Source organism: Cynocephalus volans, chromosome 8 (genome assembly GCF_027409185.1).
Source record: "Cynocephalus volans isolate mCynVol1 chromosome 8, mCynVol1.pri, whole genome shotgun sequence".
NCBI lineage: Eukaryota > Metazoa > Chordata > Mammalia > Dermoptera > Cynocephalidae > Cynocephalus > Cynocephalus volans.
The window spans coordinates 119,532,472-119,549,142 of record NC_084467.1 but is presented as its reverse complement, the minus strand read 5'-3'; the positions used below and the strand labels follow the sequence as shown (position 1 = coordinate 119,549,142).

The 16,671-nt window shown below is 35.1% G+C and overlaps 1 protein-coding gene across 2 annotated transcripts in view; it reads right to left on the bottom strand.

Annotated features, from left to right (window-relative positions):
- Positions 1-16,671, bottom strand: part of ATF6 (activating transcription factor 6) — a 192,650-nt gene that overhangs the window by 46,220 nt on the left and 129,759 nt on the right. The window contains exons 15-16 of one of the 2 annotated variants that reach the window (XM_063104252.1): positions 4,325-4,409; positions 3,475-3,526 (exon numbers count right to left, since the gene is read on the bottom strand). In XM_063104252.1, coding sequence (XP_062960322.1) covers positions 3,486-3,526; positions 4,325-4,409 — 126 coding nt within the window. In that variant the 3' untranslated portion in view covers positions 3,475-3,485. Of the gene's footprint in view, positions 1-3,474; positions 3,527-4,324; positions 4,410-16,671 lie in introns of those variants that run through there. The other variant, XM_063104250.1, reaches the window with a different exon arrangement.

The following is a 16,671-nucleotide window of genomic DNA, read 5'->3' as shown; positions in this document are numbered from 1 at the left end:
GCTAAGCTGACTGAGGAGATATAGGAGGAAAACTAACAAGCCATTGTATCATGAAAGCCTAGAAAATAAACTATTTCAAGAAAAAGGGAACATCAAAAGTGTATAGGAGGGAACAGACCAGAAAGGGACACAGAGAAACTTTTTGAACTAGTGAAAACATTTATATTATGACTGAATTGGTGGCTTCACTGGTTTAAACTTGTGAAAACTCATTAAACTGTATACATAAAATTAGTGAATTTTATTGTATGTACATTATACCTCAGTAGGTCTGATTTTTAAAAATGTAAATGTCATGAAAGAGAAAAAGAGCAGGGGAGCTGTTTTAGATTAAAGGAAATGAAAGGTGTGACAAATGGATGTAATGTATGCTCTTTGGATCCTGATTTTAAAAAGAAAAAGATATAAAGAACATTTTGGGGACAAATGGGGAAATTTGAATATGGGCTATATATTAAACTATATTGTATCAATTTTTAAAAAATTGTTTTTAAGTGTGGTCACTTTATTGTGGTTATGTATCTTCTTTTTGTAGGACATGCATTTTCAAATATTTAAGGGTAAAGCGTAAGGATGTCTGCAACTCACTCTCAAATGTTTAAAAAATAAACAGCATATGAATGTAGATGGATAGACAGAGATAAAGCAAATAGAGAACAATGTTAATTGAAATCTAGTTAAAGAGTCACTAGATATTCACTGTACTCATCTTTTAACTTTTCTATAGATTTGAAATTTTTAAAAATATGAATTGGGTGACTAAAAAATAGAGGGAATAGTCAAGCTGTGTCAAATACTATTGAGAGGTCAGATAAGAATGGATATGTGACCTTTGACCTTGGCAAAATATTGGTCATTGATGACCCTTTTGCAAGAGCATTTAAACAGAGTGAAGGAGCAACAGCTTGGTAAAAGTAGACAGAGGAGAGAATATGATATAAGGAAGAAGAGGCGGTGAGTACAAGTAACTCAAGAGTTTTGCTATGAAGGGTAGCACAGAAATAGGATGTGGAGTCAAGGGAGTCTCCCTATACCAAAGGTAATACTAAGACATCTTGTATGCTGATAGGAATGATCCAGTAGTGAAGAAGAAATAGATCATGTAGAAGAGAAAAGGTGTAAATGCAGGGGCGAAGTCTTTGAAATTGTGAGAGATGCTAGGATTTAGGGTCCAAAGGGAAGGAGTTACCTCAAATGATGGTAATGAGGACAATGACAATGATCACAAGGTGGTAACACATCAGTTAACCAAAAAATTGGCAGACACTATTTAAAGCATTTTTATTCATTTAATTCTCACACCAACCCTAAGAGGAAGGGTTACTAATATTTTATAGATGAGGAAGCTGAGGTACAGTAAAGCTAATTAATTTGCCCAGTGATACATAAGTAAGTAGCAAAGCTGGGATTGAGAATCCAATGGAGGACTTTCCTTTTGGTGCAACAAAAGGGAAGGCAGAGTTTGTGGGTATAGATGCAGCTGGGCTGGTGACAGTGGAAATATGAGGTAGCTCTTGTATGATTACATCTATTTTCTCAATGTAGCATTTGGTGCGTTCAGCTGAGGGGGTGGGGTGAAAGGATGTTGGAGATTTGAGAAGAGAAGGTAAGAAATTCTTACTTCAGAGAGAAGGAAAGTGAATATACTAGAAATGACCAGGGGTATTGAATGCCCCTTTGAAATTAATGGTCATAAATTTGAAGTGAATCTACTTATCCTGGCTGAATGATATTTTCTTGCAATTTTCAGCTTCTTGGGAGCAGGCAGAAAGAGGATAGATGGGTTTAATTAGGGTGGGCTTTTCCAGCAAGAGGGACCTAAGAAGAAAGGAGCCAGGAGGTAAGGCATGTTTGCAAGAGAGCGGTAATACCACAGGACCATGGAATCTAGATTAGGTAAGGAGGAATGTATGGCCATTAAGGATGTAGTGGACACGGAAAAAATGGTAGGGTCAAAGGACTGGAGATTTGTGAGGTAAGAGAATAGCTCGACTGTGGATATTAAAGAGAGTAAGTAACAGAGAGGAGATTTCAAAGGGATTGCCATTAGTGATGAAGATGAGATCTAGATTATGACCATGTGGAAGGGAGCCAGAGGTGGTACAGAATAAAATTAGATTAAAAAAAAAAAAAAAGGCTAGAGTACAGATGAATCCTGTATGTGGAAATTATACAGAGAGATGACAGAAGTAGTCGTGGAGAGTCATTGGTAAATGTGGGGTAGATGACAGTAAAAAAAAAAAAGGATAAGAGGAATAAAGTCTGATGTTATATACTTGAAAGATTTTTAGGGGGACTGAAGGAGAAGGGAGGTGAGATAATTTGAAGTTTTAGTGAGGATCAAGGATACCACCCCTCCCCAGCCCCATAGGCTCTGCAGAACATGAGGTGGGGAAGAAAAATCAGGCTGTAATTTGAGAATTATCCTCAGTTAGACCAAGAAAGTGAAGGGACTACTCAGAAAAGAGGCTGAGTATATACAGTATGGTACTTAACACATGGCATATACTCAGTCAATATTTCTTAAATTTGAATCTTAATTTTTCTAATGGTTTACTATATCTCAAAAAGGAAAATTTTTATAAAGGAAACTTATTTGCAAGGAATCTGAAACAGATTAAAAAGGAAATGGTGTTCTAATAATTTTATTTCCAAATCCATGAAAGGCTCATCTTCAAAAATTAGTCCCCTGGCCAAGATAAAGAGTCAAACAGCATATTATTGTTTTTGGCTTAATATAAATGGGTGGCTTACTGATATAAAATAAAACCAAGCATTCTCTTGCATATGAACCCAATACCAGAAGAGCAAAAATAAGAGAATTCTGCCTTGAGGAAGCATAGAAAATAGCCTTTCTGAGCATCAGCAGACCAAAGTTAAATTACAGTTTAAGCAGAGAAACCTATATACCCATGGAATGAGAATAAGTAAGACTTCCTAAATATATTCTTTGGAGTGTAATATAATATACTTTGGAATACACTGCCCTTCTTCAGGTAGTAGTAGTATTATTCTATGAATAACCTTAGAAGTAAGTATTCCTTTACTGAAGAAAGAAATGTTCTTCTCAATGTTATAGTTTTTTTCCTTAAATTTGTTCTGAACATCTTTTAAGACTAAGTAAATATCATAATTTGTTATGCTTTAACAGAAAAAAAAAACCATTTATGTTTTATGTCTATATAGTTGACTCCTAAGCATTTCTAATTATCTGTGCATAGCTCATAAAATTCTGTAGTTCTCTATGATCTTAAAATGTACAATGAATAATACTGGTTTCCTGAAGACTAAATTTTGTTAGAATTCACTTAGAATCGCCCCCCAAATTCCGGTGTTTTGTTTTATAATTATATTTGAGGGGTTAATTATAATCATCAGTGAGAATATGGACGGGTTCAACTGCAGGTTAGTTCAAAGGGCTTTTCATTTTCATCTTCCTCATATAAAGTTCTCACCACTACACAGAAAACTTACCAGCAGTTCTATTACGCCAGATAAATAAACGTGAGGAGGACGGCCAACTCTCCTATTTTCAATGAGCAGAATACGATGTGTCAGAGAAAGCAATCAGTCAATATTTTAAACTGTGCTCATTTATAACACACAGCTGGTATTGGGTGTAAGTTATTTCTCTTCTCCATTAAGGACCCAGCTGGAAGCAATCTCTCCTTTACTAGATTTCTTTAGTACTTTCTATATTACTTAGACTTTCTCTTTGGAGTACAGTGATTCCTGTGTACGTCTTATTTTTCCTTCTAGACCCCGCAGGTACACTATGTCTTAACATCTTTGGATAGCCTAAAAGTATTATAGTATTATTTCTATTTTGTTTAATATCCAGTACTAGTACTAACAAAATGCAACAGTAATACTATCAATATCAAACTCATCAGTATCATGAATTAATCATAAATAGGCTTCTGTGGCTTGGACTAGAATCATATCAACATTTAGGTTACACAGAAAACTGCTTTGAGTTCCAAAAACCTGATTTACAAACTTACTGTCAGAACACAGCAGAGACTTCTTACACTATACGTGACTAGAAAGACCCCAGACAGAAAGTCTACAGAGCAGTCAAGATGATAGCTTTTCCAATTTTATAAATAAAAGAGAACTACTTTTTTCCTTTTAAACATACTGTAATTTTTTTAAAAAAGAATAACAATTTAAAAGTAATATTTTGTGGGAAAATAGTGGGAAAATATTTCAGAAATAATACATAGACATATACTTACCCAACATTTTAAATGTCCTTTAATCCAGAGAATCTTGGTTAAAAAGAGGAATCTCATGTCATTCATAAACTAAAATTTCAACTTACCATTTATGTTTATTGCTGGTAATACAATTGACATTTTTGGTCTTGTGGTCTTGTTATGGGTGGTAGCTGGTAACAGCAGGTGATCCTAAAATGGACAAAGAACAATCTGTTATATATAATAGCTGGCTTAGTGGCAATACACATTTACTGAGTGTCTACCATTACCAGGCATTATACAGTATTCTTGGAATACTCCTTGTCCTGATAACATATACGCTACAATATATTATAAAGAGTATTAGTCAAGCAGTCAGGACTAGGGGTTTCAATTCTAACTCTGCCACTAAATAGCTGTATGATTTGGACAAGACTATACTTTCTGGGTCTCAGTTTCCAGTCCTGTAAAACGATGGAGGCTAGATTAGATAATGTCACAAGATACTGAAGTTATCTATCCACTAAATAGTCATATATATATATATATATATATATATATATATATATATATATATATATATATATATATATATATATATATATATATATATATTTATTTATTTATTTATTTCCTGACCGGTAAGGGGATAGCAACCCTCGGCATGGTGTAGCACCGCACTCTCCCGAGTGAGCCATGGGTCCGGCCCAAGTATTTTGGAAAATGTGTATGTATCAGTAAGTATTCTAAAGCTGATTGTAAACAACTTATGACTTTAATATTAACTACTGTTTTCAATAATTCTTCCCAGCAAAAACATAAAAACTGTCACACATACAAAAGAAAAAAAAAAGGACACTAGCATTTCCATTTAAGGGAGCATGGTTAAACCAAGATAAAACTGAACCTAAGTTTAACCCATTTTGCTTTCTTGTTTCTGTGTTCATTGTTTCATCATTCATTCAATAAACTTGCTATATAAAAGGACTCATCAAAAAGATGGACTTGATACAGCTGAGAATGATAAAAATTCAATGCAACTTAGTTCAATGTCAATGTGATTATGAAATGCAATTATCAGCAAAGCTAAGAAAAAATCTAGAATGTGAAAAACAAATAAATTGAAACTGATGTACATGAACAGAACTGTGTAGAAAACATTTCCAGTAATTGCCTGTGCTTTGTGTAATTCAAGGCAACATTTCCATGAAAAAACATCTTTTAAAATGTGGGGGGGAGGGAGGGAAGGAGATGAGTGAAGTTCTTTTAGAATTCTAGCACTGCAGCATGGGAGTTTTTTCGTTTTCTGGTTTTTTTTAAAGTGCTTTATTAGACACAAAGATCACACATTTCTGAGAGTAAGATAACATATTAGAACCATGTAAAAAACACAATTTGCTGATCTTCATGCCATAAAAATTATAAATAGTTTAATTCCTATAGTTAAAACACTACCTCAGGGTCTCTAAATTGAATGAGAAAACAAACCAAAAAACTTGCAAGCCCCAAATTAAGGCTACTGTAAAAATAAACACACTTAGATTCCACTGGTCATGGGTTAAGGTCAGGCTGAGGCTTAACTCTGAGTTTCCTGCTAAGATCTAGATGCCATGTTAAACATTGTTTTTAAATATGATTTTCTGAACATACTGTCTCCTACTTTAGGTCTTCATTAAATTTCAAAGTAGTTACTTTTGCAGCAGAAAGCCAAAAACCACATTATTATTAAAAAGAATCATAGCTTGCATGCATACAAATTATTACAGTTAACCTGCCTTTTCTCTAATTATTAAAGGTTTGCAAACTATGGGAATAGTCTACAATTTAAAGTGCTTGTTTACCAAAAGGCCCAAAGATAAGAACTGCTGGGAAACAAAGCTGGTACATTACAAACTCTAATACTGTTTATCTTATACTAAAAAGTAATCATATGCCTTCACTTCTTCAAAATAAATGCTTCTTGAACCTCACAACAGTGAATCACAAATCATTTTTTTTCCTCTGTGTTCATCTCACTCTTTTTTAGATTGTTAATCCTTTTAGTCACATCATCAGAAACAAAGGATCTTTAGTTAGTCAATCAACAAATATTTACTGACTTCTCAACAATTAATTAAAAAAACAGTTACTGAGCACAGTGCCCCGCTATTTATTCAGCAGTGTGCTACAGAGGCTATTTTCTTTTAACGAATATAAATCCAGGTTTTTATTTGGTTGGAGAAAACGCAAATTGACATAGAAACAGCCGTATGTCCCCAATATATGTTTTCCTTCTTCTATAATATTATAGTAGAAACAGGACCTGTGATATTTAGTCGGGCACAAAGCCACCCAGAATAAACACTATATTCCCTAGCTTCCTTTGCAACCAAGTGAGACCACATATTCTGGTCAGTGGGCTGTAAGGAGAAGTAGTACATGCAACTTCTTCATGTTGGTGATGGTGGAAAGCCATCCTCCTCCTTTTCTCCTTCCTGCTAGCTAGAAGGCAGACATTACTGCTACAGCTGGAGTTGACATTTTGGGCCATCGAGATGGAAGCTGCAAGTTGAGGATTAAGGAGCAACAAGACAGGAGATAGGGATCTGGATGATCAAGAAGCTACAATAAGATCTCTGGAACTTACACATGAGAGAGAAATAAAATTCCTTTTTTTTTTTTTTTTTAAAAGATGACCGGTAAGGGGATCTTAACCCTTGACTTTGTGTTGTCAGCACCAAGCTCACCAAGTGAGCTAACCGGCCATCCCTATATGGGATCCGAACCCATGGCCTTGGTGTTATCAGCACCACATTCTCCCGAGTGAGCCACAGGCCGGCTGCTGAGAGAAATAAAATTCTAATTTGTCTAAATCACTATTATTTTGTCACTCGAAGCCTAAACCCAAATTTAATTACTAGTTATATTATAAATTTGTGAAACAGTACTAAAGGTATTCAGTCAAAAGAAATCTCAATAGGGGTTAAAATAATCAGGGACAGCTTTCTTATTTTTTTAACAGCATACAAAAACCATATTATTTAGCCTTCTTGATATACTCTCCCCATCTCCTATCACTTTACTTAAATACTTATTAATGAACTAGTGAAGGCAATCCAATCCTGGAAAAGCAGAGGTTCAATTTGATGAATTTGAACTAAATTCCTTACTTTCTATTAGGTCAATTAAAATCACCAAATGCAACAAAAATGAAACTACTTAAAAAAATTTTTTAAAGTTAGAAAAAGGATGTTGCCATAAAGATAAATATATCTTTTGGCATTGTCATTTAAAACTATATCACTAATTTTAAGACATCTTCAAATGGACTCCTGAAAAGCCTTTATAGGGTTTAGATACCATATGGTATCTTCAGGGATGAAACTATGTGGATAAATATTATAATCAACACATTGTTACTCCTATTCCCAGAAGAAGTTAAAGAAACGTGGGGGGAAAAACCAAAACATTCCACTGTGAAAATAAAGCATCAGTTTTCCAATGTTATGCAATATTGCACATGAGAAAATGTGCTGTTTTCATATAGTTCTCCCAATTCCCTTTTCCAAGTACTTTGTTAAAAACGGATGAAATATTAGTGCATAACATAGCATCCAAAATTATCTGTTTTTTCTCTTTTTAAGAAAGCAAAAGTCGACTTACCAAAAGAACAGGATTACATTTTGCTTAGGTGAAGGTTATGATGGTAATTGTAACCAAACAATTAAGGTCCTACTAAGAGTTATCAAATGTTGATTCTACACATCCATGTAGCATAGAAACTGACTTGCTAGATTAAATAACTCTTCCAACTCCCCCTACAGAACTCACTCACTCCTTGGTGCCCATATAGCACACTGAACATTCACAACTAGATGTCGTGGGTTTTTTTCCAAAACCAGTTTTGCTAATCGTATTTGTTAGTATAATTGTGTGATTTAATAAAATATGACATGAACTGATAAAATACAATATGAAAAGAAAGAGAACAATATTTGATAAAAGTGAATAAATTAAAAAATTTTCTCTCATTGCAAAACCACCATAAAAATTATAACAGTCTGAAGTTGGCTTAACAAGTATCTTCAAGTTCTTATTCTAATTTAAAGTAACTGTTACTGATACTAAAAATTATGGTTGATGAACTATGGATGTAACTTCCACAAAAAAGGCAACACAGAACTCTAAATAGTGGATTTGGACTCAAAGAAAATACACTGACCTCACATAAAAAATGGACAAATGAATGCACATTTATATAATTAAATGAAATAAAATAAAGATATATCTGTGTGTGTGTTTACATATAAAATGATTCCCTGCTTTAACCAGTCTTGTTCATTAGGAGACCATCTACAAGTACCAGTCCCTACTATACTACAGAAAACAGCTTCTCCTGTATTGCGAAACTCTGGCTCAAGGTTGGAGCCCTTTATCTTTGATAGAAAGGAATGTATTTAATATCTAATGATGTCCCCTGAGAAGGAAGCTCAGTCTGCAACAGGCTGTACTTGTGACACTGAGCAGCTTTCACTTGGATCAACATGGACCTCTATTAGGCTAAAAGTTTTGCATATCAGGTCAATATTAACAACACTGGCCTCTTAACAGTTTATATTTGGCCCATACTCACCGGATTCCAGAGATCAGAATGGTTTTCCAACACATAAAACTGATAAAACCAGATCAAAAATAAAAACAGCATCTATCCTTATTTCAAAAATAGTGTTGTATTAAATTTTCTCTAACCTATGCTCCTATCTTAGAGAGCTTGTTTTCTTCTATCACTCTACCTCATTTACCTTACCATTTTTCAAGCTGCCAAACAAACTGAAGAGCATGTCAAACCTCAAAAATAACAGGGCCAAAGCAGTAATTAGAAGTAGGCCTTTCAAAGTATATATCTAAATTTACAACACTTGGAACTAATGTTTTCTAATATTAATTGTTGATCAGAAAACAACAGCAATAAGGAAATAGGAAATCATTAAGATACATAGACATAGTGACATATCCTGAAAATAAAAAAAATAAATTAGAGGTAGTAAAATTAAATAGCATGCAATCATTTAAAAGTCTATTAAAAGGTTTATGATGCAGGGTTTCTCATAGTAAAAACACACGCAAAATACATTACTTATCCCCAAACTAGAAATTATTAATATAAACAGCTAATATGAACACATTATTTATGTCACTAATGTATGAAATAAAACTGCAGACCAATAAGAGGAAATATAAAGCTTGCATCTGCACCATTAGTAAGCATGTCAGCTAGAGGAAGAACAAATCAAAACTATTACTGTACAACAGATGGCTCAAGAGTGAGCCAAGGTTTACATTTTGACAAGAGGAAAATTTTGACAATTAATACAAACCTGATAGTGCTGGCAAGGTCACAAGACCTCAGCTTGAAATCTTAATAAGTACAAACCCAAGTTTTGCTTTAAGATATGGTTCTCATATCAACCTCTGCAGGAAGCCTGCCAAACCTGCCCAACTGACCTTGGCCTCACTTTTTATTCACACAAAAAAGTATTAGGTTGAACCATACAAAGTTGTCATTTCTGTGGGTCAAACAGTAATTTTGTATGGTTCAACCTAAGGTTATATGTGCCTCTCTTTTTAAAAGCGAGAATTAATTTTGAGTTTCTTGGTCAAAATAGTTTCTTGCAAATACTTTCCCAAGGATAAGATAGTAACTTCCAAATCATTATTCTTTCTTGATGCGAATTTCAGGGAAAGTGTTTCTAAACCAGATCAGGATATTTTTCCCTAGAGAAAGCTCATCGACAAAATCTTGGTTACATGTTTTGGACAGGTATAGGACTAGAAGTCTTTGACCCTGTACTTCACATTACTTCATTTAATAACTTGAGCTAATCAAAGTTCAAAATTTTTCAGCTATCAGCTATAATAGAGAGCTTTTTCAGAGACTGGGCATGTGTGATTTAGGGAAATAAGTTAGGACCCCTGAAACTTGTTATCAATTGTCATTTGCTGAGTGGGCAATCCAAAAAAAAAAAAAAAGGTCTTATTAAGAGAAAAGATCAAGCACTAAATGCATAAAGAGTTTAACCATTTGAAAGTTTGTCAGACATAATGTTTACAATATATTTCATTTTAGAAAATTCACTTTACTCAAGACTACAGATAGAAAATGAATTTCCTATAGATTAAATTGCATCTGCCAGATATGCTACAAAAGCAATCTACAGGGGGGCAGAAAAGAGGGTCTGTGGCTACAGCCAATTGAGTCAACAATTTCCTAAGAAACAGGATACTAGGAAACACTTCAAGGAAAAACTTAAACGTAGATATCTAAGAGAATTATTTTTTGTTGGAAAAAAAGGGGAAAATGTTGGGTTGAAAATGAAAAATAATTTTTAACGTTCTAGGCAGAGATTCAAAGTAGTCTTAAATGTCATCTGTGTGTATAGGTAGCATGGCAGGGTGGGAAAGGAACACAGGAAGATATTCTAGCTGACTCTTTCATATCAATGATTCCCCAACTTCCTGGAAGGGGAGAAAAAGGGGGTCCCACTTAATTTATATTTCTCCTTACATGATCCTTAGTGACTGGACATTCCTTCAGCCTTTACTATACATCTTGATCTTTTTCTTTCCAAAGCAATTTTGATCTTGGTTTCACACAAAGAAATAGGGGGGACTATAAAAGGTCCCTAAAGTACATTTTAGGAAAGACTGGTCTGACAAGGCAAACTACAAAGAGGAAAAAAACATATGTCCCTTAAATTTCTTTTTATGTCCTTAAAATTTTAACCATAATCTGCAATAATCTGATTTACCTATCTTAGTGAATAAATTTTCTCTCACAATCTTGGGCTAGCAAAATAGCCAAACTGAACACTTGCTCACATTGGAAGCTGAGCTTTATTGCCAGCTGCAATTCCGGTTAAGAATGGAGGTTTGATACCATACAGACCTTACATTAGAATAGAGGTATGATAGGGCCGAGCCCGTGGTGCACTCAGGAGTGTGCAGCGCTGGGAGCGCAGCGACGCTCCCGCCGCGGGTTCGGATCCTATATAGGAATGGCCGGTGCACTCACTGGCTGAGTGCCGGTCACGGAAAAGACAAAAAAAAAAAAAAAAAAAAAAAGAATAGAGGTATGATACCATACAGACCTTAATCCAGAAGAGTCAGAAGAGTTCTCTTTTCATAGTACATGGGATATACTTTCCAGAGCCTAGTAGAGCTTTCATCATTCTCATCATAAATAAACAACAAGATTTCAGTTTCCATTTAGTTTTAAAGTGCATTTTTGAAATATAATGCATTAATAGGAAATAATGAAAATTTAATTTTCATTCTTTGGTCAAGTATTGTTCTAGAAAAGATTTCATCTTAATTTCAGTGAGCAATGGCTTAAAAGGCAAACTGAAGTATAACAGTATTAATTTTAGGTTCTGTATTAATTAGGTATCTTTCAGAAAGCATTAATCTTACAGTCAAAGAAACCTGGGATCAGAAGTGAAAGCAGTGACAGTAATAGGTCCTTCTAAAACAGAAGTTCTTAACAAAGGACACATATCAGAATCACATGCAAGATTTTATAATATAAAAATTATAAAACCCACCCCCTGAAAAAAAATTCTGATATGGTAAATCAGAGGTGGGCCAAAATTTGCACTTTTAAGTATTCCTGGTGATTCAGATGCAGAGAGTTCCAGCATTCTGCTTTCACAAGCACTGGCCAGTGTGGCATAGACAGAGATTGAGAGCATGGACTCCAGAGCTAGATTGCTGGGTTTATATTGTCTCTACCTCCTAATTTCTAGCTGTAGGATCTAGAGCAAGTTCCCTAATCTCTCTGTGCCCTTGTTTTCTCATCAGTAAAACAGGGACAGTAACAACATCTATTGCATGCATTGTTTATAAAGATTAAACAGGTTAATACTTTAAAGCACTTGGAACAGTGACTGGCATGTAGAAAGCACTATTATAAGTGTTCAATAATTTTTTTTAAAGGACCAAAAAGTTTGAGGTCTGAGAAGTCCTTGAGGAAACGCAACAGTTAGCACCAGCATGGACACTGGTACAGAAAATCTAGATTTGTTGTCTAAGTTTATTCCTCTCAACCTCATAGTTGAGAGCCACTGCTCCACTGTTGAATAAAAGAAAGTGGGTGACAGGTACTGATGACTGATCCAAACTCTTTAGCCTAGAAATGAAAGCTCTTTGTAATTTGGTCGCAGGTCACATACAAACTGATCTGGCCTCTTTCCATCATGATCTCTCACTACTCCTTTTCATAAACACTAGCACTGGTGATCACAGATATTCTCTATAAATTAGCCAGGAAAAGAAAACACCCTCAAATTTCATTTCTTTTAATTTAAAAGATGACAGGAAGAAAACAATTGATAATAATAGAAATTAGTAATAATTGATAATAATAACTTTCTTAATTGAAAATAATTGAAGAAAATAATTGAAGCATTCAAAGGCTCCATCCTATCCCTGTGCCTTTTTTTTTAAGTGCTGATGGATTGTGCATGTGGTAGGGGCAAGGTAACTGGTGGAAAGGAGAGTTGGAAGAAGCTAACTTGGTTTACATTTTAAAAGGTATGAGTTATCAGCAGAGAAAAAAACTCAAGAAGTTGGAAGTAAGGGAAAGAAATGGGTAAAGGAGGCCAGCTGGTGCGGTCCACGCCATGGTGGAGTCCTCAAAGGAATAGCTTGGGCTGCCCTCTCTGAGTTGGCAAGGCTGCCGGAGGTAGAGCTGCTGGCAGGACCACGACTACGAGCACTTGCTTTCGCTGTAAGGATCTCTGCCTTGGCATAGCGGTACTGCTTTTATTTTCTCTTTTGATGTTTTGGTCAGTGTGGCAGTTTCCTGAGTTTCCAAAAGATGCAGAAAACGACACACAAACAGTTGTCATAAAATTAGATAGTCCCACCAAAGATCCAGGAAGATTGAACAATTCCAAATTGTCCCTTTTGAGTCAATTAATTATGCCAACGGATGTTTCAAAAACATCGGTTACAATTAATCATGAGCAATTGCCTTTACCAAAGAAATTAATAAATAAAAGAAGTCCCCATCCTCTTCCCACCATCTGGGTAAATGGTTACATGGGATATAAAATGAGAAAGGGAAAAATTTGGTACCCTCCCAGGGGACGTCCAAAGTATGATCTAAGTTGGCAAACATCATTTACTGGACATTATATTAATGGCAAGAGAATGGTTGGTATTAATGGGAAATTATATGATTGGGATAAATTAAGTATATGGGAATGAAACCGTAGAATTCCCTTTACTTGGTGGTGTCCAGTTTTAAATAAATCATTAAGAATCTGGTGTTGGGATAAAAATATATGCTGTAAAATTATTAAACCTGCAAAATTAGATCTTAGAAAAATAAGAGAGTGCAACTGGTTTTGGGAGGGATGGTGCTGTGCGCAATGACACTTTGACATTTAGATCAAGATTACAGGGTCACAGAAATGTTAACATTTTTCCTTTTAGCAAAGTTGTATTTACATTTAAGAATAGATATAGGTTATCTACAAAATAGCTGCTGCCCTGTTAATAGGGTGGATATTAACAACAGCTTGCTAACAGAAAAAGGTCACAAGATAACTTCAAGACAATGAAGGGATGGTTTCGATCTGATAACCTGATTGCAGGAAAAAGAAGCACAAGTTGATCACCTGAGACATGCTGACAAAAGGAAAGGACTGGCTGACCTCTAAAAAAGTTTCCTCCCTGCTTTTTGGATTATTGATTTAAGCTTGCTAATACAATACAAATAGTACCCAAAACTCCCCTGCAGAGAAAAATCTAAATAAAAGATTTAGATCCCCTGTCTCATGCTCTACTGGGCTCCAGCTGCAACACGCTGACAGCCCGCAGAGAGAGAATGTGCATATTGATGCATTGAGGTCTCCGTCTGTGTTTGTTATTTTCGCTGACCCTCTTCATCCCTTTTCGGTTACCCACCCCTCACTGAAGCTGGACTTCAGCAGCCAGCCTGAGCTTCAGCCTTTGTGTGACAGCAGAGAGACTGGGACAGTGACTCTGTGGTGTGTGTCAGTGTTGGGAAGGGAGGAAAGTTGGGGGAGATGAAAATCTTAAAATGTTTTGCTGTCTGTAGTTTGATTTAAAATTCCCTTTGGAGTATCTTCAAGAGACTTCATTAAAGGCCTACATTACTTATGAAGTTTTTCAGGTGTTGGATTTATATATTTTTTGGCTATGTCACCATGCCAAAATCAGCCTTAAAAAACAGCATGCAAAAAAGTCCAGTTTTATTTGAATTACATAGATAAGGGGTGCTGTGGATTGTATGTCCCCCCCAACCTCATTAAGACTTAATCCCCATGGTGACAGTGTTAAGAGGGTGGGAAATCCAATTATGGTAATTGAAAGGTGGGATCTTGAAGAGGTGATTAGATTGTGAGGACCATGCCCTACTGAATGGATCAGTCCAGTGATGATTTAATGATGATCATGGGCATGGTTCTGATGGTTTTAAAAGGAGAGCATGTGAGAAGCTCTCTTTCTCTACTCAGCCATCTGCCATGTGACACCCTGCACTGCTGTCACCACCCATCAACAAGGCCCTCTCCAGATGTATTCTCTGGACTTTGGACTTCCAAGCCTCCAAAACTGTAAGCAATTAATATTGTTTCCTTACAAATTACTCAGCTTCAGGTATTTCTCTTATAAGCAGCAGAAATGGACTAAGACAAGGGATCTTTTCCTCTGTGGAGACTTCATAATGGTCTTTTGGCAGAGAAGTACCTTTAAAAAAATTAAACCAAATCCTAGTAGAACCCCTCCCCCATCCCCCCAAACCCCAAAAGTTTTCACAGGCTTAGTTATCTGAAGAATTTGAGCAGCTGCCATCTGTATAACACATGCCCCTCTCTGCTCTCCCCTCTACTGTCATGTCTCCTATCCCTCCTAATCCCTGGAGTGGACCAGCCACTCAGCTCCTGCTGTGGCCTGAAGTACTTTTCCCCCAGCCTCAGCCCAATCTGCTCTCCTGCCTGTGGTATTTCTCTTTCCAACTGCAAAAAGTCATGGCTATGCCTAATATCTATCCAAGTCTAGATGAGACCAATCTCACCACTAGTTAATTTTGGTCCCACTAAAGATATTTTAAACTATTTAGTTCATTGCCAAATCCCCAGGATCTACTATAGTCTTCCATACAGGAGGTAAAACAACTTGTAATATAAATAAATTAGCTATAGGAGGGCTATTACAATAGCTTTTTAACTAGATTTTTGCTTCAAGAAGGCAAGGGTCTCTGAGACCCTTTCAGTGCGTCTGCAAGGTCAAACTATGTTCACAATATTACTAAAACATTATTTGCCTTTTTGTACTCTGTTGAAATTTGCACTGATGATGAAAAAGCATGGTAAAACTACTAGGTCTTAGCATGAATCTAGGTAGTGGCATCAAACTTTCCTAGTAGTCATTGTATTCTTCACTTCTACATACATTGAAAATAAATCAATGAATGAATAAGTGGATAAAAAAAGTTTTAAGCCAATGTCAAATAAGAATATCCTTGATGAAACAGAAGTTAATAATAATCTGTGTTGAGATTTTTGAGTGAAAATCAGAATTTTGAAAACCTTTTATCCACCACCATGAGCGTGACTTTAACATGACTGATGGTGATAGTAATGAATATGATTTTTTAAATATAGTATAATAAAATATGTTAATATTTAGAATATCTGTATAACTCAGTGAACCAATATCTTCCAAATGATCAGGGCATGATGTTACAAAATCATCACGGGTAAAAGTTCCATTCAAAGTACAAGATAGATCAATGGGTTTTAATGTTACAGAGTATAAAAGCTTCACTGATACGGCTTCAGATTTCGTAGTGCAACTAAATCTTATATGAAATTGTCACTTGTTGAGTTTTAATGTAGTATCAAAAAAGACTAACCCAGAATTATATGAAAAGGCCATTAAAATATCCTCCCTTTTCCAACTAATCTGTATGAGTGAATTTTCTTTACATATTTCAACTAAAATAAAATATTGCAAAGATTGAAAAAACATATGAGAATTATGCTATCTTCTACTAAATCAGATATAAAAAATTCCATGGTTGTAAAACAATGCCACTCTTCTCACTATTTTTTCCCTTTGGAGGATATAATTATTTTTCATTAAAAATGTTATTTATTAAAAATAACATGATTATTTACGGTTTATTATTATTTTCAAATGAAACATTAAATAATATTTTAAGCAATCCTACTTCTGGTTCTATATCCAAAAGAAATAAAATCATTATCTCAAGGAGAAAAATAAATATTTTAAACACTTCTTAGTTTTAATTTCTACTAATGGCTAATGATATTCAGCATCTTTTTATGTGCTGTTGGCCATTTGCATATCTTCTTTGGAGCCCATTTTTAAATTGAGTTGTCTTTTTATTGTTGAGTGGTAAGATTTCTTTATATATTCTTGATATAATTCCCTTATCAGATAT